Source organism: Oryzias latipes, chromosome 17 (assembly GCF_053564925.1).
Source record: "Oryzias latipes strain Hd-rR chromosome 17, Olatipes_Hd-rR_3.1".
Lineage (NCBI taxonomy): Eukaryota > Metazoa > Chordata > Actinopteri > Beloniformes > Adrianichthyidae > Oryzias > Oryzias latipes.
Window position 1 is genome coordinate 4,148,400 of NC_136253.1, and position 22,659 is coordinate 4,171,058.

Sequence of the window (22,659 nt, forward strand, 5' to 3'; positions counted from 1 at the left end):
AATCACCACTCCTGTAGGCCTTTTCCTTGTCCTGATGTAGTTGCCTCAGCTTAGCAGTGAACAAAAGTTTGTTGTTGCTGAATGTGAAGAAGGTTTTGGTCTGCACACACATGTCCTCACAAAAACTGAGGTAGGATGTCAGTGTCAGTGAGTTCATCCAGGTCTGAAGCAGCAGCCTCGAAGACGCTCCAGTCAGTGCAGTCAAAGCAGGCTTGCAGTTGCATCTTTAATTCGACCATCTCTTCACGGTAGTCACTATGGGCTTAGCTCATTTCAGCTTTTGCCTATATGTTGGAATTAGATAGACTAGGCAGTGGTCGGAAAGTCCCAGGGCAGCGAGGGGAACAGAATGATATGCGTCCTTTATTGTCATGTAGCAGTGGTCAGAAATGTTCAAGCCTCTGGTGGGACAAGTCCCGTGCTGTTTGTATTTGGGTATTTCAACCTTGAGGTTAGCTCTGTTAAAATCCCAGAGTATAATCAGCAGACAGTCCGGGTGTTTTTTTTCTACGTCTGTAATATGGTCAGCGAGTTGCTGTAACGCCTCCGTTACGCACGCCTGTGGTGGAATGTAAACACCGACCAGCACGAACAAGGAAAACTCCCATGGAGGATAGAAGGGTCCACAGTTTATGAAAAAAATCTCCAAGTGCTGGCTGCATGTCTTCTTTAGCACAGTGACACCTTAACCTTCGTTTAAGTAGAAGCATGTTCCACCTCCCTTTGATTTTTCCCCGACAGCGCGGTCCGCGCGGTACAGCTGGAAGCCCGGCAGATGTAGTGCGTTTTCCGGGATGTGTTCACTGAGCCAGGTTTCAGTGAAGCACAAGGCGGAGGAGCAGCCAAAATCCGAGTTTTTGTTTAGGAGAAGCAGCAGTTCGTCCACTTTGTTAGCCAGAGAGCGGACATTTCCAAGGTGTATTGCCGGCAAAGCTGTCATGGTGCCTCTGTCAGCTCTCCTCCCCCTCCCCTCTCTGCTTGGCTCCTGATGCGACACAGCTGCGACCACTCACCTCATCACCTGCCTGGCTTCAAAAGGAGATGCAGCTCCAGTATTCATCGCTAGTTCGTTACCCCTGATGGTGCATAGTTTGACCATTAGTTTTCTCACTCTTGTATTCATGCCTATGCCTAAGTCTCGCTCTCTGTATTATTCCCAGGACTTCATTACCACGAGTGGTCGCCTGTGAGTCATCAGCTCTCCCGGATCCAAGCCTCTGCCATCTACCAGCCACGTTTCAAGCCTCAGCCTGCCACCAGATAAACCACGAGCCTCTGCCGAACTTCCAGTCACGTCACGAGCCACAGTCGTATCCTCCAGTCAAGTCACGTGCCACGGACTAACCTCCAGTCACGCCACGAGTCACCATCTGGTCTCCCCGCTTCGCCAACAACCTCTGGACCAAGAACAAATAAATTTTATTACTCACCCCTTAACTCAACTTTGTTTTCCTTCCGGGTTTCAGCGCCTGGGTCTGTCTCGTCGAGCTATCCATGACAAGAGCGGTGCGTAAACGACGCTGCCTTCGTTTGACGAGCGCGCCTGCCCGCTTACCGCATTGATGCTGCTTTCTAAGTCCGCACAGGGCTGCTGCACCTCCGATTAGGATCTCCAAAAATCTACCCGTGTGCGTGAAAACAGGAGAAAAAAGTCTGGAACTGGATTGCCCGATGTGCAAAAGCTCTTCTCCGCAAAATGTAATTGGAGAGGCAGAGCGGAGAGCAACGCCAAAAGGGAAAGAAATAAAAAGTACGAGAGAGTGCAGCACAGAGGCAGCCATCCACAGCGCCATCATGGTGAATTCATTTGCATTCTTTTTACATTCCATCATCCATCTTAGAAGAACATAAACACTCACTCGAGCACAGGTGCTATTTCACCCTTGCACAAATAGTTTGTGTGACTGAATGAAATGTTTCACATGTGTTAGTCTAAGTAATGCTGTTCCCCTTTTTCGTTAGTATACTCTGGAAATAAAAAAAAGCACATTATTTTGGCGCTGCTTGTGTCTGACCCATCAATCTACACCTGACTACACATTTTGTAATATAAAAACTCAAGTTTGGTATAAACAGTGATTGTGTCTGAAAAGAAATTAACGAGCAATAAGCCACTGACACAAAAGACCACACTTTATTGGAAAACTTGCAAATATAATCAATTAAAAGGCCTATTGATAAAGAAAAAGGCTACATACATTACAAAACATTAAAATAATTATAAAATATATAACAATACAGATCATACTAAGGGGTAGACCCACATTAAGACTCATTTAAATGTTAAAACAACTCCAACTTCGTGTTCTCATTCAGTCTCGCGTCAGCTCAGCGTTCACTTTCATCTCACCGCCTGCTCTCGCCAATTTTTCCGCAGATTGGGCAATGTCATTACATTCTCTTATATACAAACTCAAGTTTGGCATAAGCAGTGATTGTGTCTGAAAAGAAATCAACGAGCAATAAGCCACTGACACAAAAGGCCACACTTTATTGGAAATCTTGCAAATAGAAAAAGGGTAAAATGGAAATATCTTAAAGAGACGAGGCTTAAGTGATTTTGGGACTTCTTCCCCATTGTACTCTTGAAAAGAAGCGTAGATTTACAATATCAACGTAGATTGACGTGACTACAGTAATCAATAAAATTACAATGACTTTAATGTTGAAAGTCATAATTATTTTTCACTTCGTTTAAATCTATCATTTGACATTATTCTTCACAAGTCACATGACTTCTTAAGAACTCCTGGATCTTCTTCCACAGGTGAACTTCAGCTGCCACGTGGGCCCTTGGTACGCCCCCCCACAGTATTGCCGTTTTTAAAAATATGTGGAAACTGGAGTGGCAGAACGGTCCATAAGGGGGCTCTAGCAAGTGTCCAGCTCTTGGATAACACACACTCTCAAAGTTTTTCTTCCCATGACGCTTCAGTCTCTCCATCATTTCCATCATGTAAATGTTGCTGTCCCAATTAAGGTCGTCCTCTGAGGCCACAAAAAGGAAATGTGTGTTTGCTTGTTCAATGGGGATTAAAGTAGCTCTGTTCTCCTCTTTTAGAGGATCATGCATGGCGTACTTTGCAATGAAAATTCCTGACTCAGCAGGAATTAATTTCTCCATGTCAATCATTAATGCAGGGAGAATTTGTTTTTTCTTATAGAACAGAGGTAATACAGTGTTGGCTGAACAGCCACTGATCCAAACCACAGCCTCCACACCCGGGACAAAAGCAGCGAGAGAAAGGGCAACATCTGCTGACTTTGATCTTGAAATAATACCAATCCGTTTACTGCCCACCTGCAATCAAAGCAGAAGATAAGACACATAAATAAAATGAACATTTCAAGCAATTAATCAAACTGAACTTCATACATTTGAAGTCCCACTATCTGTCACACACCTTGGTGTGCAAAATTTGTTCTCTGCATTTTACCCATCCCCTGGGGGAGCGGTGAGCAGCAGCTGGGCAGTGGTCAGGAGCCAGTAGCCCAAGGACCCCCACTGCATGGGTTTATTCCTCACCATTGATATGGCAATTGCCCCCAGTACCATTGCTCATACCAGGAATCAAACCCTGGATTCCTGTGTAGCAGCCCTCTACCTTACCAACAGAGCTATTTAATATTTAACCATTTAATGTCTGAGCTTTGCCTCTAGTGTTGATTTTTCTTGAACTACTTTTCCAACCGTTTACTCGATTAACATATTTCAAGTAGATTTGAAAGTTGAGAAAAGCAGCTTTGCGCTGAAAAGCCAAAACTTTTCAGTAATAAATGGTAAACTCAATAAAAATGAGTCCTTCATCAAACCAAATCATTTCAGTAACTGTCAGTTACCTAGAGAGTGCAAAGTAATCCAACTTTGGAGGCCTGAAGTTGGATAATCAAACAAAAAAGTCACATTAGACATTCCATATTTATGTAACAGATAATAAAAAATATACATGTAAGTGAAAAAGTTTTCTGATTTGTAAAAATGCATAAAAAGCAAATTTGTAGCTTTCCTTTTTTTCATATAGAAGATCTTGTTAGTCCAAGTTTTGAGAAAAACTGTAGTCCTGAGAAAACTCAATTCATGCTAAAACTATCTATAACCCTTGTGCTATCTTAGATGACCCCACCCTTACACTGACGTGTTCTCCTACCATGACAAAGGTGGATAAAGGTGGAAAGATTTCATGTAATCCATGGACACCAGTGAAGATCACAAATCATTGAAGAAAAAAGGTTCAGAGCACTGTCTAGTGGGTCTAGAAGACCCAACTCCCTATGTTAAAATGCCTAGGATAGCACGAGGGTTAAGGGCACAAAGTGAGGCTGTCACAACCCAATCAATGGAAAATCAGGCCTAATCAGGTAGTTTGCAGACTCGAATGAAATCGGATCCTGATCATAGATCGGAACTATATTTTATTCCTGTTAATATGATCAGTGGATTTCAAGCCTAATGGATAAATACTCTACTTGAATTCTGCATATTATGAACAATCACAATATTTTATTTGTTGTAAAGCACAGCAGAAAACTGCACTAGTTTCAGCAAGAGGTGCACAAAAACATTTAGCTATACTGTCACAGACTCTGATTCCTGGCTCAATAAATCTTTTGATAAAGATTTCAAATTGACAGAAAGTGTCTTAGGCTATGCCTTGATTCAAACAACGACCTACGAAGACCTTTCTGAATCAAAAAGATCAGGTTTTTGTCTGTTTTAATAAGACTGGCTCTCTCTGTAACACCAAAAAAGAAATGGCAATGAGACAGCTGCCAAGGGACTGTTGCTGTTAACGGAAACTCATTGCTCTTAAGTTTTGATAATTTTTGATAACTAAACCAAATATGATCAAATATGTCCAATAACTCTGAAGATATTAAAGCTAAAGTGACCATACTTTCTCACATGACTACTTATCACCAATTTCTACTATTTATTAGTTAAGAATGTTTTACACATTTTTTATCTGATTGTTCAAATTACTCCACATAAGCACACTGTTTAATTTGTAAATGACAACAGAGTGTGAATAAAATAAAAATAGGGGCCAACCATTTTTTTTTTTTTTGCTGTTTTCAATTTTTGAAAATGTTTTACCAAAGTATTAGATTGGGATTCTGTATCACCAAATTCTCAAAGTCAAATGTGAATCAGGATGGGGCCAAAAAACCCCAGAGCGGGACATCCCTTGCAGGAAGAATAATCATTTTTATTATTTTTTTTAAAATCTTGACTTGTGTACTTATCTCTCACACGTGGGAGTAATCTCTATGTTACAGTTCTGACAGGTGCATTTTCTTTTAGAATTTGTACATTTCAAGCAATCAAAACAAAGAAAGAAGACCCCAAAAAAACACTAGTCACTTAATTAGACACACTCGTCCTACTGCTTGTTAACACAAATCTCTAATCTGCTACAGTTCAAAATGAGCATCAGAAAGGGGTAGATAGGTGATTTAAGTGACTTTGAACGTGGCATAGTTGTTGGTGCCAGTCGGGCTGATCTGAGTATTTTAGAAACTAGTGATCTACTTTTTCATGCACAACCATCTTTAGGGTTTACAGAAAGTGGTCCAAAAAAGGGAAATTATCCAGTGATAATAGTTCATGTTTATTATCCAGTTCTTTGGCCAGAAATGCCAAAGTTGAAATATCCAGACTGGTTCCAGCAGATAGATACGCAACAGTAACTCAAATAACACTAGTAAAAATAGAGGTACAGTTGTGCTCTTAATTTTACATACCCTGGAAGAAATTGTGATTTAAATATTTTTGGAGGGTTTTTAAAACACACAGTAACAGTGGCACGGGTGGTTGAGCAGGTTGTCAAAGGAGTCAGCAGTTCGATCCCCGCTCCCCTCAGCCAACTGTCGTTGTGTCCTTGGGCGAGACATTTAACCCTCCCTGCCTCCAGTGTGACTCCACTGGTGTGTGAATGTGTATGAATGTCCTGGTGATGGTCAGAGGGGCCGTAGGAGTGAACTGGCAGCCATGCCTCTGTCATCACCAAGTCTGAATGAGGAGTGAATGAATAATGGACACTTTGTAAGAACTTTGAGCATCTGGAAAAGCGCAGATAAATCGAACCCATTATTATTATTAAAAACTAATCACACATTTAATGTCAAATTAATAACATTCATATTTTAATGTAACTCTATATTTCCAAGATCACACTGTTCCTCATTGGTTTGAAATACTTTCCAACATGTGAGTCATTATTAGATGAAATTTGTTACCTTTGGTTGTTGCAGCAAGAAATTAATTGCTTCCTCAAAAGGGTCCAGGTGTATCATTTTCAAGTTATCTGTTTTTTTATGAGTTACTGGAACTGTGAGAACCACAAATCCTTTATCGGCCAGCAGAGCTGCTCTTTTCTCTGACATCATGGTGCACAGATCCAACACAGCAGGGAATGGACCTTTTCCTACAAGAAACAGAAAAGGTGCTTTGAAAATAGTTGTGATTTTTTTGCCTTTATTTTGAAAAGATGTACACTGCTTTAATGCATCTATCTTCAAGTCTCATGTTTTACAATTTGAAAGCCTGTTTATCACCCATTTTGAATGGAACCACGTTAGAGAGGATAGCGCCCGTGTGGCGTTAGCAGGAGAGCTGAGCAAGTGGGTTGTGCTCATAAAATAATTATTTGCCAACCAACTAATTCTTCTTTGTAGCTTGTTTAGTGTTTGATGGTTTTGATGTTTCAAACAAGAAAAATTGTCATTTAAGTGATTCATATTTTATCAAACTGGATCTGTCAAGTCAAATCGACTAGGCCCCCGATTCAAGTCCCGGCTGGGGGACCTGGGACAGAACACCAATGGGGGACCTTTCTGTGTGGAGTTTGCATGTTCTCGCAATGCATGCGTGGGTTTCTTCCAGGGACTCCGGCTTCCTCTCATCGTCCAAAAGCATGCTCCATAGGTTAATTGGTTACTCCAAATTTTCCCTTGTTGTTAATGTGAGTGTGGAATGGTGTGTGATTTGTGTGGCCGTGTGAAAGACTCTAGACATGTCCAGGATGCCTTTGTCAACGAGTGGCTCAGGCAGACCCATGACCCCGAAAGGTACTGTTAAGAATAGTTAGAAACTCCCTTTAACTTTTTATTACACTAATGGTTCAAACTTAATTCATTAAGCACATATTATCATCTCAAAATTATATTACATTTAACAGCCAACTATTTTCTCACAGTTTCTTCCCATCCTCCCTTTTTTTTCTTTTGTGTGTGCTAGTGTATGTGTTCTGCTAAGCATCCGTGAAAGTCTCAGAGATATCTTTGTCTAACCTTGAAGCACCTCGCCTGCAGCAGCCTGTGGGTGTGCTTTTCACATCATTGTCCATCGTATAATCTTCTGAATATGCAAATGCAGGGTTTTTATACCAAGCCCATCTTCCTGAACCTCGGTGTACGGACTTTGAATGCATCCTGTTCATCTGTCTGTATCCCTCGTACAACCTGTCTGTGCTGCTTGTACGAAGTAAACTTCCACAAAAGATACGTATCTGTCTCAGAGTCATTATTGATTTGTTTATGTGTGCAGGAAACTGTGGGTACAAACCTTAAACCTTCCTTTTTACAGTCCTAATTAGAAAAAACAGTTTCCCTTACATTTGGTCCTTCGAGCTGGCCAGCGGGTGCCCTGGACATCGCTGGAACCCTTTTGGGAGGTGGTAATCCGAAACCTGCGCACGGTTTGAGACCACAACCTCAGCATTGACTCATCCGACTTCAGAATCGGCGGCCCTGCCCCCGGATCCCGTGATGCCCTCAGCGACGTCGGACCCTCATCAAATAATCTGGTTATTGACTTGAAACTCTCAATCCCGACCAGAAGATCTCTGTCGGTGACCTGGTTTTCCTGAAGGCAATTCAACGGACTGATTGGTCACAACAGAGGTGGACCCTCCAAGTTATCCTCGCCACGCCAACTATGGTCCGCATTGCTGAACGACCCTCCTGGATTCACGTAAGCCACTGTATATTGTTGAGAGACTACGAGACTGACATTTTGAGACACACCAGTGGTTAAGTCCAACTACAAAGCCGCAGTGTGACACTACTTCTGGCAAAGGGCGCCCCCTGGAGTGTCTCCTCTGGCACTGCTCTCTTCCAGCTACAGTGAGCTTCAAACCAGTTAACATGGGTCCAGCTGTTCTTCGTGGTCTCATCTGTCTGTGGACTGCTTTTCTGCTCATATGCGCAATCCTTCTTCTCTGGTACTGTGAATCAGATCCACAAATCCACTCCCAGACTGAACCAACATTGATGCCGACACCACGTGACTGGGTTCCCCGGGTTAAAAGATACCTAGTGGACCCCGTCGATCATCAGGATAATTACTGTTAAAGTCACAGCTTCTTCCTACAATGCCACTGACTGCTATGTTTGTTCTTTTGTTCCTCACCATGGACATCACAATCCCACGATCTCACCCAGGCCTGTCACTGTACTACAGATGCTCATGTTTTTTGTTCGCTTTTCAACTGGTTTAACTAAGATCGATAAGAAAAACATTTTTCCTGATGTTACCATTTCCTTTTCTGCCGAGACAACATGGAGACGACCTACCCAATTTTCCAAAACATCTCAAAAAAACAATTTAAAGGGTTTGGCTTTTGCTAGGTGGCCCGGGACAGCACCATTCTGCATTAAGAGTAAATGTGATAAATGTGCTGTTCATTTTTTGGGACACTCCCACTGTATCGACACTATTGTCGTTCCTGGCTGCAACTCAACTACTGCTTCTTTAAGTGGAATGCACTGGAGCTACAACGCGTCCATGCTTTCTAAACACAGACTTCTCTCTCACAGATTGATCTTCAATTACACTGCCATTCGTATCCGCGCTGGTCTACGTAAACCTGCTTCAATTTCAGCTGCCCTCACATATGTTCCCGGACCACAAGGCTTTCCCTGTCCTCCTGAGTATGTTTGGACCTGCGGTCTTAACACTTACTTGTGGCTTCCTGAAAATTGGTGTGGTACCTGCAACCTGGCTGAAATTATTCCAGCATCTCTCGTTTTTCGAAAGACTGACCCTGACACTATTTCCTCTATTGCTCAGCTGTCCAGATGACATCATGACACTTGCCAACACGAGCATCTCCCTGCTATCTCCCTGCGACGAATCCATGATTATTGTTCTACTTTTATCCCCTCTTCCTCTGCAAATCTCACTCACATCATTAATGATGTCAAGAACCTTAAATCACACATCTCTTCTCGGATGACTGACACCTCCTGGTCTTGGTCCCCACTTTATTGGTTCACTTCTGGACCTTAGTGGAGTGTGCTGATGAAACTAGTCACTCCTGTCCTCTGTGTGTTGTTTTTCTTTTTTCTTTTCGTCATCTGTGTGATTCCCTGTTTCAAATCAATGATCAACAAGATGCTGTCATGCCGTACAATGTACACTGCGCGAAAAGAGCCAGAATCCTCAATATCTGTAGTGGATACTTTCTTAGATATCTTAAGAATCTGGCCCATTTCTAATGCATATCCAGACATGCAGCATATCTGAAGATATCCGGGCAAAAGATACTGGTTGTGTCTTATTTTGGTCATATCCAAGTTCCGAAATGACCTGAAATCAAATCTGGAAATATCTGGAGTAAAGATACTGAAGAAGGTAAATATCCTGTAATATCTGTAGTGTATACTTATCTAAGTGTTGAGGCATTTCTGGTGCATATCCAGACATGCAGCATATCTGAAGGTATCCGGGCAGAAGATACTGGTTGTGTCTTATTTTGGTCATATCCAAGTTTCGAATATGACCTGAAGTCAAATCTGGAAATATCTGGAGTAAAGATACTGAAGAAGGTAAATATCCTGTAGTATCTGTAGTGTATACTTATCTAAGTGTTGAGGCATTTCTGGTGCATATCCAGACATGCAGCATATCTGAAGGTATCCGGGCAGAAGATACTGGTTGTGTCTTATTTTGGTCATATCCAAGTTTCGAATATGACCTGAAGTCAAATCTGGAAATATCTGGAGTAAAGATACTGAAGAAGGTAAATATCCTGTAGTATCTGTAGTGTATACTTATCTAAGTGTTGAGGCATTTCTGGTGCATATCCAGACATGCAGCATATCTGAAGATATCCGGGCAGAAGATACTGGTTGTGTCTTATTTTGTCCATTTCCAAGTTCCGAATATGACTTGAAGTCAAATCTGGAAATATCTGGAGTAAAGATACTGAAGAAGGTAAATATCCTGTAGTATCTGTAGTGTATACTTATCTAAGTGTTGAGGCATTTCTGGTGCATATCCAGACATGCAGCATATCTGAAGGTATCCGGGCAGAAGATACTGGTTGTGTCTTATTTTGGTCATATCCAAGTTTCGAATATGACCTGAAGTCAAATCTGGAAATATCTGGAGTAAAGATACTGAAGAAGGTAAATATCCTGTAGTATCTGTAGTGTATACGTATCTAAGTGTTGAGGCATTTCTGGTGCATATCCAGACATGCAGCATATCTGAAGATATCCGGGCAGAAGATACTGGTTGTGTCTTATTTTGGCCATTTCCAAGTTCCGAATTTGACTTGAAGTCAAATCTGGAAATATCTGGAGTAAAGATACTGAAGAAGGTAAATATCCTGTAGTATCTGTAGTGTATACTTATCTAAGTGTTGAGGCATTTCTGGTGCATATCCAGACATGCAGCATATCTGAAGATATCCGGGCAGAAGATACTGGTTGTGTCTTATTTTGGCCATTTCCAAGTTCCGAATATGACTTGAAGTCAAATCTGGAAATATCTGGAGTAAAGATACTGAAGAAGGTAAATATCCTGTAGTATCTGTAGTGTATACTTATCTAAGTGTTGAGGTATTTCTGGTGCATATCCTCCGCAGTTACCATTGCCGCTGTAGGTACCATAACCGTTCGGCCTGGAACTTCCCTTCGGGGTCCTTCGACTAGTGCTGACGTTACATTATGTGATTTGCTGTGTGTTGGTCTGATGACGTGTCAGACAGTGATTGGTCTGGACAATTTACGATACTATCTATCTATTTACCAAGGCTGTGTCCCACCAAGGTGGGGTAGCCTAGACAGGGCAGACAATTTTAACTCCCTCCTTCTCTTCCCCAAACCCTCCGCCTTCAGTGTGTGCGGGTGTGTGCGCTGGTGTGTGTGTGTGACACTGGTCTAAGGCCTGGTCTAAGCCACACCACACTGCACCAGGGTCAGCTGCACACTCCAGTGTGGGCACCTCCACAGCAGGGCCTCAACCAAGGCTGGTTTCCCCTTGCCGCTTCATCCCAAGACCAGACCTCTACCACACCCATCCATTCATTCATACCCAAACTCTCGCCACCCATCCCTGTCCTGAGCAGCCTCTCTCCCCTGCACCACAGTCATCCCTCTTGCATTCAGCGCTCTCCTTACACCCTCCGTCCATCCCATTCGTGGTCTTCCTCTCATTCTCACTCCACTCACATCAGATTCATATACCCTTTTCACCAAACGCTCCCTTTCCATTCTTTCAACATGTCCAAACCATCCCAGTGCCTTTTGCTCTGCTCTATAGGCCAACTCTCGCATCAGACCAGTTCTCTCTCGGATAACTTCATTTCTCACACGATCCATACGCGTCACACCACACATACTCCTCAAACATCTCATCTCAACTACATTCAGCTTCCTCTTTTCCGCCACCTTCAGACTCTGTTTCAGCCCCATATAACACTGCAGGCACCACCACACCCTCATAGAATCTCTGTTTCGCATGCTTTTCCAGTGATCTACATTCAATCACTCTCTTCATCCCCCCCCCATATCTTTCGTACTTCGTTCATTCTAAACTCTACCTCTTCCCCTATTCCACCATCCACACAGACACACGACCCCAAATACTGAAAACACTCTACCTCTTCCAACAACTCCCCATTTAATGCCACATTCAATCTACGTTCACCCTTTAACCTCGTACACCTCATCACCTTACTCTTTCCCTTATTCACCAATTTACGATACTAATATTAATAATATTAATAAATAATATTATGACGTCTGTTGTAAACGAACAGAGCTGGGAGATAGTATTCGAAAGGTGCCTTTATTATTGTTATGATTATTATTGAATTCATGTTCTCTTATAGTTCTTTTAATCTGTGCACCCGTTGCTTTATTATTGACAGAACGGACCCGGAAGGGCAACATTTAGCCGTGCTGACAAAAATTTCAGCCACGGCTGAACTTAAACTGGAGTAACGAGCGGATTGTGACAACATGTCTTTATAAAAATGACAAAGAATATTGTCATACACAATTTATGGGGGAAAACTCCTTTAGGTTACAAAAAGGAACGTGAAATGCAAATACGTAGAGCCCAGGCAGATGTCAACGCTACGTAGTTTGTCCAAGTGGGGTTACCGTAGTGTGACGTTATACTCAGTCGAAAGGACCCCGAACGGAAGTTCCAGGCCGAAAGGTTATGGTACCTACACCGTATTTTGTGATTTGTGCAAAGGCGATACTGCATTAGGACATGTATTGTCTCTGGATATTATATGTATCACTTGTTTGATAAGTGCCTTGCCTAGCAATTTATGTGCACAAGATACTTCAAAAGCACATATATTTGAGAGTTTGCTCTGCACTTATATTTTCCCACAAATGTTTAAAAACAGGTGTGAAGAGTATTGACAGGTCAACCCAAGTTTGATTAAGATATACAGTAATATCCTCATTGCTTCATCAAAGGTAATAAATACAATGGCACTTCGGGCATACAACAAATTTTGTCATTTTCAACAGCCAATTTCTTCCTGAGCATGTATCAAGTGGCAGGAAAGTCTTTTGTGATGTTTTGTAAAACAGTATCTCATATTATACCAAAAAAAAACCCATAAGAAACCTTTTAAAAAACTTTAGGATCTTTTTTTGGTAAGAAATCAATGATAACTGCTGCTCTGTTTAGTGTTTTCAGGGAGTGGGTGAAGAAAGTTTATTTTTTTTAACTTTATTGTTCAAAATGTAGGTACAGCCATGAGAGCAAACATATTACATGCATTTTACACAAAAACATTCAAGTTTCCACAACTTTCATACAAACATACAGCTTTCTTAAGGCTTTCAGAGATTTAACTGAGATACATTTCAATTTCTTTGATTAACAGCCGGGGGGGGGGGGGGGGGGGGGATAGAAGATGAATAGAATTAGCATTTATGAATATACAATTTGCCAAATATAATATAAATATTATAACATTAATTATTAGTTTTTATTTGAGTCCAAGTTTTTATTATAAAACCCAAACATTATATATTCGAATTTCAGAGTGAAGTTGGGGTGAATATGATTACTGATAAATTGTAAACACTTCTTCCAAAAAAATTCTAATTTCAGTACAATTCCAAAAAAGATGGTTAATTGCTTTTGGATGTTCTTTGCAAAAGGGACAGTTAGGATCAATTTTTTAATGTATCTTAGCATGAATTGATTAGTGGGGTAAATTTTGTGAATGATTTTAAAAGAAACTTCTTTCATTTTTTATTTTATTTATCATAGATTTTTGGGTCACACTCCAGCCCTATCTCCAAATGCTGCCGGGAACAAAACGTCTTCAGTAGTTTCGAAGCCGCAAAATAACACGAGGAGAACGAACAACCGTGACGTCTTACCCGAGCTCCAGTAAAGTGAAATTTGATTGGTCACGTTCTGCAACGCGACCAATCAGCTGTCGAGTTACAGCGCTCCGCGCCGCCATGACGCAGTCTGTTTGAAAACAATGGCGGCACGGAGCGTTAGGTCCGAAGATGAAGACGGAAAAAAAGAATAAAAGTTGACCGTAGGAGACATGGACACCCTCTAGTAAGCGAGGCCGGCCGCGTCCTCACAGCGAAAAGACCTCAGAGGATCCGGGAGTTGGCGGCAGTGACCCGGCCGAGCCAATAAGTTCAGGTAAAACTTTTGATCTATGGGCATTATTCGGGGCTTGGAGGCTACGGGGTTATATTTAACCAATTCCGGGGCTATTTTAAATAGCAAAAATAAAACCACATCCTTCCCTTTTTTCAGGAAAAGAGTCTTCATCTGAAGCGATTGAAACAGAATCACAGAGGCTGGACGACGTGGAAAAAACCAAGAAGAAGCTACAAGAACACCGGATACGCCCCCCCCCCCCCCCCCCCCCCCCCCGAAGTTTCCATATGTATCTTCCGTGTGTAAAAATATTTTGTGCTGAAAAACTTCGCTTTTGTATAAAACTTCAAGTAACCCAGAAACATCATGTCATCACCTAACGGACAAACGTCGAGCAGCAACTTTAACGCGGTAAACAGCAGGACGTGACCGTACAGATTAGATGAAGTGCGTGGAGGGGATGGGGGATTGGGGGGTGGAATCCGCGGCACACGTCTGTGCAGAACCGGGGCCTGTGATCCGTATGGATCATGGATCATCCGCGCAGCCTAGTAGCTTCTCCTGGGATTCGGTGTCAGACCGTAAAACCTCATCACCCGCGGGACGTCATCACCGCGGACCCACACTTTATTTATTTGAAGACACAGAGGACTCATATGATGTGTGATTTGAACTAAACATATTCATCTTTGCTAATTATTGTGTATTCTCGTGCGGTTATGGACACATGTTGGAGACCCAGGGCACTATGTCAATTAGGTTTCATAGGTTCTACGTGGTGGGCGGCCGCGGCGTCACTCCTCCCGATTCCCCCGCTGGAGCGGCAGACGTCGCCCCCCACCGCCGTGGGGCCTGTGTAGCGCGGGCAGCACGGAGACACGCCGGGGGTCCACCGGCAGCTGCGCCCGAACCGGCTGCACAGGGTCCGAACGTCGGCTCCCCTCTCGCTAAGGGCGCCGGAGGAGGGAAAGGAGAGGCGAGGAGCCTGCGGGGCGAGGGTGGAGCGCAGGCGCCCCGATGTCTCTGCACTTCTGTCAAAAGTGGCAGGAAAATACACGTCTAAATGCGCTACGAGCTCCTCATGGGAGCGTGAATTCAGCGCGACAGGAAACATCGTCACCCCGTTAAGATCCTCACTGATAGCTGACGCGGTTATCATGTTGGTGTTCCGGTCACGTAACATGAAGACGGACGAATAAAAGCAGCAGCACCATTCACTAAAGCAGCCAAACAGACAAACACGTGTTCACTTTTTTTTTTGCACTTTAAAAAAGGTTGTTCATGTTTAGCCTATGTTGAACCTTTCCTGCGAGGACTTTTCTCTTTCTGACCGTGGTCGGAAAACGTCGGCCGATCTTCCTCTGGGGTTATAAGCTACATGCGTTCTTGAGTTTGCCACTCGGCCGCTGGGGGGTTTTGTGTTGGGCAGGTGCCTGTATTCTAGAACATTGGCCAGAACAGCAATGTTACTGTAACCTAACAGACTTCTTCTCTCTTTCAGACTCTTGTCCATCACAAACACAAGAACCTCGGAGAGCAGCTCCAGTGGAAGGTCCGGGCAGATGACAAGTATGTTTCTTTCTCACTATCATTTTAGGAAACTTGACAAGAACTCCAGTCAGTTATAAAATATTGTCTTTTTTTTAGCTTCAGAACACCACAATGAGGAGATGACGGCAGCAGTGAAAAAGATGTGGAACCAAATTGGAGTTTCCACCAAGTTAGAAGTAAGCACATGAAGTTGGATTTACACAACTCGCCATAAGTTAGAGATAATGTGAGAGACTCAATGTCAATAATCAGTGTTACTTTCTTTTCAGAGATTTTTTGAATAGGATTGCAATTGTATTAGTGTGATAGACAGCTCATTTAGTGTTTCCATGTCTTAAGACCAAATACTAAGTTACAATAACGATATAGCATTGACAATGGATAATTAAGATAAGCCTCTGTGACAGTCTGCATGGCACATTTTGAATATTCCACTTTGGAAACAAGTTTGCAATATGTTGACCTCATCTTCTGTACATTTCATATTTCCATCGACTAGGAGCTTGCAGTCGAGCTATTGACAGTCTCAAGTGCAAAGAGAGAATGAAGATAGAAGCAAGGAGGAGGTCAAAAGGAGGACCAGTCAGCATGATCAGGTGAGTTGTCCTATTTGTGACCTTGTTTCATTTACTCAGGTCGTGCATGGTCCAGTTGAACTGTGTATGTGTGTGTATGTTGTTTCCTATAATTAAAATAATATTTTCCTTTCCTGTTGGTCCACAGCTCTTCAAAAAGAGGGTCAAAATTGCTGAGAAGATTCTCAATCAAGAGGATCTGTCATAAATAAAAAGAGCCAATGCAAACTATGTCAGCGACGAGGAAAGTGACGAGGACAAACCATCTTATTATCAAGCCTCGCCAAAGTGGCGCTCCACTAGGCTAACCATGGTGATGCTGAAATGCCATAAAGCCTGGGATGAAAAATGGAGGAGTGGAATTGAGCCAAAATTACGCACGAGACACTCAGCTGACTTTACTGAAGGAAACCCACCACCAGTCAAGAGCTGCTATCTGGCAGAAGAGAAAAAAAGGATGCATGTTTGTTTGTGGTTTTTGACTTATTTATTTATTTTGTAATAAAATATTTTTGAGTAATACCGGTTTTCTGTTACGTTTTATTTCTTATATATTTTGGAGATGACTGGTATCTTGAAATATCCTGAACTCGGATATCACTAGTGTTTGTTCTTCAGATTTGCCTGCTGGCCATATGTTCCAAATCCTAACTTCAGATATGACTAGTATACGGACATCAGATATCAACAGATATGACATGGATAGAATCTGGAAATATCCTGACCTCGGATATCAATGGTGTTGGTTCTTCATATATGCCTGATGGCCATATGTTCCAAATCTTAACTTCAGATATGACTGGTATACGGACATCAGATATCAACAGATATGACATGGATAGAATCTGGAAATATCCTGACCTCGGATATCAATGGTGTTGGTTCTTCAGATATGCCTGATGGCCATATGTTCCAAATCTTAACTTCAGATATGACTGGTATACGGACATCAGATATCAACAGATATGACATGGATAGAATCTGGAAATATCCTGACCTCGGATATCAATGGTGTTGGTTCTTCAGATATGCCTGATGGCCATATGTTCCAAATCTTAACTTCAGATATGACTGGTATACGGACATCAGATATCAACAGATTTGACATGGATAGAATCTGGAAATATCCTGACCTCGGATATCAATGGTGTTGGTTCTTCAGATATGCCTGATGGCCATATGTTCTAAATCTTAACTTCAGATATGACTGGTATACGGACATCAGATATCAACAGATTTGACATGGATAGAATCTGGAAATATCCTGACCTTGGATATCACAAGTGACGCATCTCATATCTGGAGAGAATCTCATCTCCAGATTCTATCAGAATAAAAGTGTCCCATACTCGGAGTTGATATGCTCAGGACATGAACTTAGAGACAGTCATGTCCGGAGAGTATCCACCGTAGATATCACCAGATATGGGGTATTTCTGAGGATATCCAGACAAATATATGTCCTGATTCTGGGGGCTTTTGCGCAGTGGTATGTCAATACTCTTTATCAGCACTGTGCCTACAATTCACCCGGTTCACCTCCGCTCGTGGTTGAAACAGGTCTTTAAAGTGTTATTTTTCCTTTTTTTTTATTGGATTTGAATTTGTTTATTTGCTTTATTTCCTACTTTATTTCTTGTTATATGTAACTTTTATTAACAAAATTGTGCCAAGGTAAGATCTGGTGATGCATGAGTATCCTTAGGAATGGCTGCCGAGGGGCACGGAGTCGTCGCAAGATTTTTCCTGTCCGACTGCTCACTGAATGATTCTCAAAGAAGGTTTAAGTTTGCCCTGACTGGTTTTTCGCTTGCACACTCATGGGTCACCTACCACCTTTGTAATGTTCATTTAATCACATTGATTTTGTGTATCCTTGTGTATTTACATACATATATATACACTTTTGTTTTCGATGCAGAGCCAAAATAATGCCTATACTGAAAATCTGAGTGAAATGTTATATGGTTGATGATGAGAAGAGTTCTGCTGACTTTCCATATAATTTTGATATGACAAACAGAGGGGTATGTTAAGAATAGTTAGAAACTCCCTTTAAATTTTTATTAAACTAATGGTTCAAACTTAATTCATTAAGCACATATTATCATCTCAAAATTATATTACATTTAAAGACAGCACAGCCAACTATTTTCTCACAGTTTCTTCCCATCCTCCCTTTTTTTTCTTTTGTGTGTGCTAGTGTATGTGTTCTGCTAAGCATCCGTGAAAGCCTCAGAGATATCTTTGTCTAACCTTGAAGCACCTCGCCTGCAACAGCCTGTGGGTGTGCTTTTCACATCATTGTCCATCGTATAATCTTCTAAATATGCAAATGCAGAGTTTTTATACCAAGCCCATCTTCCTGAACCTTGGTGTATGGACTTTGAATGCATCTTGTTCATCTGTCTGTATCCCTCGTACAACCTGTCTGTGCTGCTTGTACGAAGTAAACTTCCACAACAGATACGTATCTGTCTCTGAGTCATTATTGATTTGTTTATGTGTGCAGAAAACTGTGGGTACAAACCTTAAACCTTCCTTTTTACAGTCCTAATTAGAAAAAACAGTTTCCTCACAGGTACAAAATGGGTTTAGAAGATGAATGAATGAATAAACCAATATAACAAATTGCCCCTCCCACTCTCCGCGGGAAGTTTCTCACCCAAGCTCGGGTCATCTCCCATAGGCCTGGGAGCTTGAGGGTCACCTTAGCTGTTCCTAGCACTGCGCTTTTCTGGACTGAGAGGTCTGAAGTCTTTCCAGGTATCTGTTGTAACCACTCCTCCAGCTTGGAGGTTACTTCCCAGAGTGCTCCAATTACCACAGGCACCACTGTCACCTTCACTTTCCATGCTTTCTCCAGTTCTTCTCTGAGTCCCTGGTATTTCTCCAGTTTCTCATGTTCCTTCTTCCTGATGTTCCCATTATCTGTGGCACTGCCACATCCACCACAACGGCTTTCCTCTGTTCTTTATCCACCACTACAATGTCTGGTTGGTTCACCATGCCCATCCTATCAGTCTAGATCTGGAAGTCCCACAGGATCTTGCCCTCTCATTCTCTACCACCTTCGGACGTGTTTCCCATTTTGACCTTTTGACCTTGGGGTTTCCAGTCCATTTTCTGCTCACATGTTCCTGTATAATATTACATACACTTGGTTGTGGTGTTCCATGTATGCTTTACCTGCTGCATCTTACACCCTGCGGTTATGTGCTGGATTGTTTCAGGTGCCTCTTTGCACAACCTACACCTTGGGTCTTGTCTGGCGTGGTAGATCTGAGCCTCTATGGCTCTGGTGCTCAGGGCTTGTTCCTGAGCTGCCAGGATAAGTGCTGTCCTGTAGGCCAGCCCTTTCTGGCCAATGGTAGGACTTCTTGATATCAGCCACTTCAGTTATGGTCCGGTGGTACGTCCCATGCAGGAGTTTGTCCTCCCATGAGGATCTGTCCTCCAGCACTGTATCCTCTGCCCTCCATTGCCTGAGACATTCACTGAGCACACTGTCATTTGGGGCCTTGAGCTTTCTGTATTCATGCATCTTGGATGTTTCATCCTGGATAGTGGCTTCCATGCCCACTAGTCCTTGACCTCCTTCGGCCACCCCTCAATCCAGAAAAGCTTAGTGCTAGGAACAGCTAAGAGACTCCGCAAGACCTTCAAGCTCCCAGGCCTCTCGTGGAGGACCCGAGCTTGGGTGAGAAACCACCGGCGGAAGGGTGAGAGGGACGTTTTTTCTTTTAATATATGTAGACCATATGAGCACTTTTAGAGTAACAAGGAGAACATACAAACTCCACACTGAAAGGTCCCATAGATACATGATTTTAACCAGAGCCTTCTTACCTTCTCACTTCTGTGAGGCAGGAGCGCTAACCACTGTATCACCGTGTAGCCCCAAAACAACATTTTTTTATTGCCTTTTACTGATTTCCTTTAACCCAACAGAACGTTATGTGAGTTAGGTAACTATCCATACCTGGGGGAGTAAACAGAGCTCCATGAAAGTTCCCTTCTTCCACAGAAACTCGGCTGACCCCGTCTGCCATCAGATACCTCTCATTGGTCGCCTCTGCCAGCATCCGGTCCTGTTCCTCCTCATCGTGCACAGAGAACTTCACCATGTGTGGCTCTAAAGCTTTGTCCTTAACAAAAAGTTTGTTAACAATGTTTGGTTTCAGTGTCGTCAGTAGACCCATAGGTTCAACTCCAACGTAGCTCCCGCTGAGTGAGGCGTCTCTGACCAGGTCAATCTCTCCATTTCCATCAGCCCTGTAAGTGGCTGAAGAGCTGAACAGAACTCCTCTTTCATCAGTCGAGCTGGCTTTAATGCTGACCACCTGCCTGGATTTCAGATGTGACACTTTTACCTGAATGGGTTTGTCGTACAAACACCTTTCACTTGGGAGCAGCCTCAGTCTGACTTGAGAGCTCATCTTGTCTGAGGAAAAACATATTTGGATCATTCATGTGGCAGTCAGGGAAGGAAAGTGAGACAGTCTTACCACACCTCTCAGGAAAATATTAAACTCTAAAAATGATCCCTTTCATTAAACATTCCTCCCTGTTCATTGATCTGTGTCATGGAGGATTTTGCTGAATTTGGATATTTTCTTTAAAATTATCTGGATTTACTGGTTAAATTGTTAAACAACTAGAGAAACCCAAAGTAAAGCAGAAACCTCACCTGATTGCCTTTCAGTGCCTGAACCCTCACAAAATGGATCATTGTACCATTTCTGTTTCATAGTAAGTTTCCAATGTGATATTTTCATAATGTGTGTGTTTCTGTGTGCGCATTCATGTGTGTTTGTAATGGACAGCACCCACTGGCACTAGTCTACAAAGCTTCTATTTAATGTAAACAAGCAGAAAAAAACAGAATAGTTTATTTAAAAAAACAAAAGGTTAAAAAAATTGTTTTCACATTTTTTTAAACAGTGAACAATTTAATCTTTTATTTGTAATATTTGGTATTTATGTTTAACATGTGTGTTTACTTTTACATTCAGTCTTTAAATCTGTATACTTTTTTCTAAGATGTATTGCACAATTGTTTGTGGCAAATTCTAGCATAAGGGTAAAGAGAATTGTAGCAATTATATGGAAGTTTTTTCTGTTCCATCAGATTATGAATTTTTTTAACCCTTGAATTTTCTGTCTGACTTTTTTAAACCTTGAATTTTCTTTCTGACTTTTTTAAACTTTTGCATTTTTTCTCAATTTTTTTGGAGCCTAAATTAATAAAACAGCAAAATTTTATCCCCCCAAATTTTTTTTAATATCTTAAATATTTCAGTACTTTCAATTTCGAGACTCAACATTTTGATGGCTCCGAAATTCGATTTAAAAAAATTCGATGGGAAACAGGTCGCTTTTATTGTCTCACTGGAAAAGCTAGTCAATCTACAAACACATCAATATCCAGCCAATAAAATTGTGAAACAGACATGATGTCAGTGTTTGCTACGTTCTACTGAAGGCCAAGATGGCAGCAAGCACGGCCAGCGGTTCATCTGTGAGTAAATAATCCTTTATATCACTCTATTATCTTCTCATTGACATCGTTTAATAGAGCTTATTCCATGGTCCGGGTGAAAACTCGATTCTGAATGGCTGCTGGGTGTGCATTAAAACCTGATAACCGCACGGTGAAAAAAGAAATTCCGGTCACCTAGCTTAATTGTTTTTAAGCTAGGTTTTAAGCTAGGTTGTTTTAAAGAAGCTCCGGCTTCTTTAAAACAACCTTTTCCTTATTTGGACAAAAACAAGCGGTAAGAGGTGAACTGATGCTTTATTCAACCCATCGGAAAGATCAGCATATATATATCGCTGAATCTTGACTGCATGGGTGGTGAGGCGCGACGCAGACTATTTGTCTCGCGCCGCATCACGTAACAAAAAGTCCGCCTTTTGTGAGAAAAGCGATCCAAATCGGAAAAAAAACAATAATTAAGGACTAAAAACTTGTTAATATCTATTGCTTTTGTAAGTGACCATAGTATAAGCGGGTTAATGGCCTTTGAAGTGTGTATTATTACTTTTTAACGCACTTCGTGAAAGCAACCGTCTTCCCCTTCGCATCGAACGGTTCAGGCTTCCACGGCGTATAATATAATAACGCACAGTTCAATGGCCATCAACCCTTATATAAAAACTTGTATTTTTTTGTTGTGGTATATTTGAAGTATATTTTTGTGGTAGAATGATAATCACAGTCATCACTGTGAAACTGTGGTCAGTCTGGCGCTTACTGCACCTGGTCACACTAGCTGCGGTTACATGTACAAAATGTCTTTAATCGGATCAACGATCGGATTAGAATTGAACTGTGTACATGGGCCCAGAAAAACTTTATCCCATTATAACAAACGTTTACATATGCTACACTTTTAACCACAATTAATCATTTTGACATGTGCAGAACTATCTTAAATACCGGAAACAGCAGTAGAAGAAGAAATGGCGAGTTGTAAACTCGCGTTGTAAACGAACAGTGCTGCGTCACAGAGCGAGATGATCTCCTATATGGAGTCCTATACTGTTCATAATTAAATAAATAAATATTTAATTAAATAACTAAATATGGCCTCATGCAAAAACACAATCAACCAATAAATCTCTCATAAATATATAAAAAGATCA

At 41.8% G+C, this 22,659-nt stretch overlaps 1 protein-coding gene and 2 long non-coding RNA genes across 6 annotated transcripts in view; 2 read left to right on the forward strand and 1 right to left on the reverse strand.

Moving 5' to 3' along the window:
- Positions 1-2,115: 2,115 nt before the first annotated feature.
- LOC105358390 (acyl-coenzyme A thioesterase 5-like) overlaps positions 2,116-22,659 on the reverse strand; it is a 37,381-nt gene continuing 16,837 nt past the window's right edge. For all 4 annotated transcript variants that reach the window (XM_023965277.2, XM_023965278.2, XM_078934196.1 and 1 more), the window contains 3 exons: positions 19,994-20,455; positions 6,238-6,425; positions 2,116-3,301 (listed from right to left, as the gene is read on the reverse strand). In XM_023965277.2, coding sequence (XP_023821045.1) covers positions 2,714-3,301; positions 6,238-6,425; positions 19,994-20,450 — 1,233 coding nt within the window. In that variant the 5' untranslated portion in view covers positions 20,451-20,455 and the 3' untranslated portion in view covers positions 2,116-2,713. The remainder of the gene's footprint in view (positions 3,302-6,237; positions 6,426-19,993; positions 20,456-22,659) is intronic.
- Positions 7,033-14,093, forward strand: LOC144986635 (uncharacterized). The gene is made up of 2 exons (XR_013650467.1): positions 7,033-13,924; positions 14,042-14,093. It is a non-coding gene; the product is annotated as an uncharacterized LOC144986635 (long non-coding RNA).
- Positions 14,349-16,533, forward strand: LOC111949069 (uncharacterized). Its single transcript, XR_002875098.2, has 4 exons — positions 14,349-15,454; positions 15,533-15,612; positions 15,936-16,032; positions 16,160-16,533. It is a non-coding gene; the product is annotated as an uncharacterized LOC111949069 (long non-coding RNA).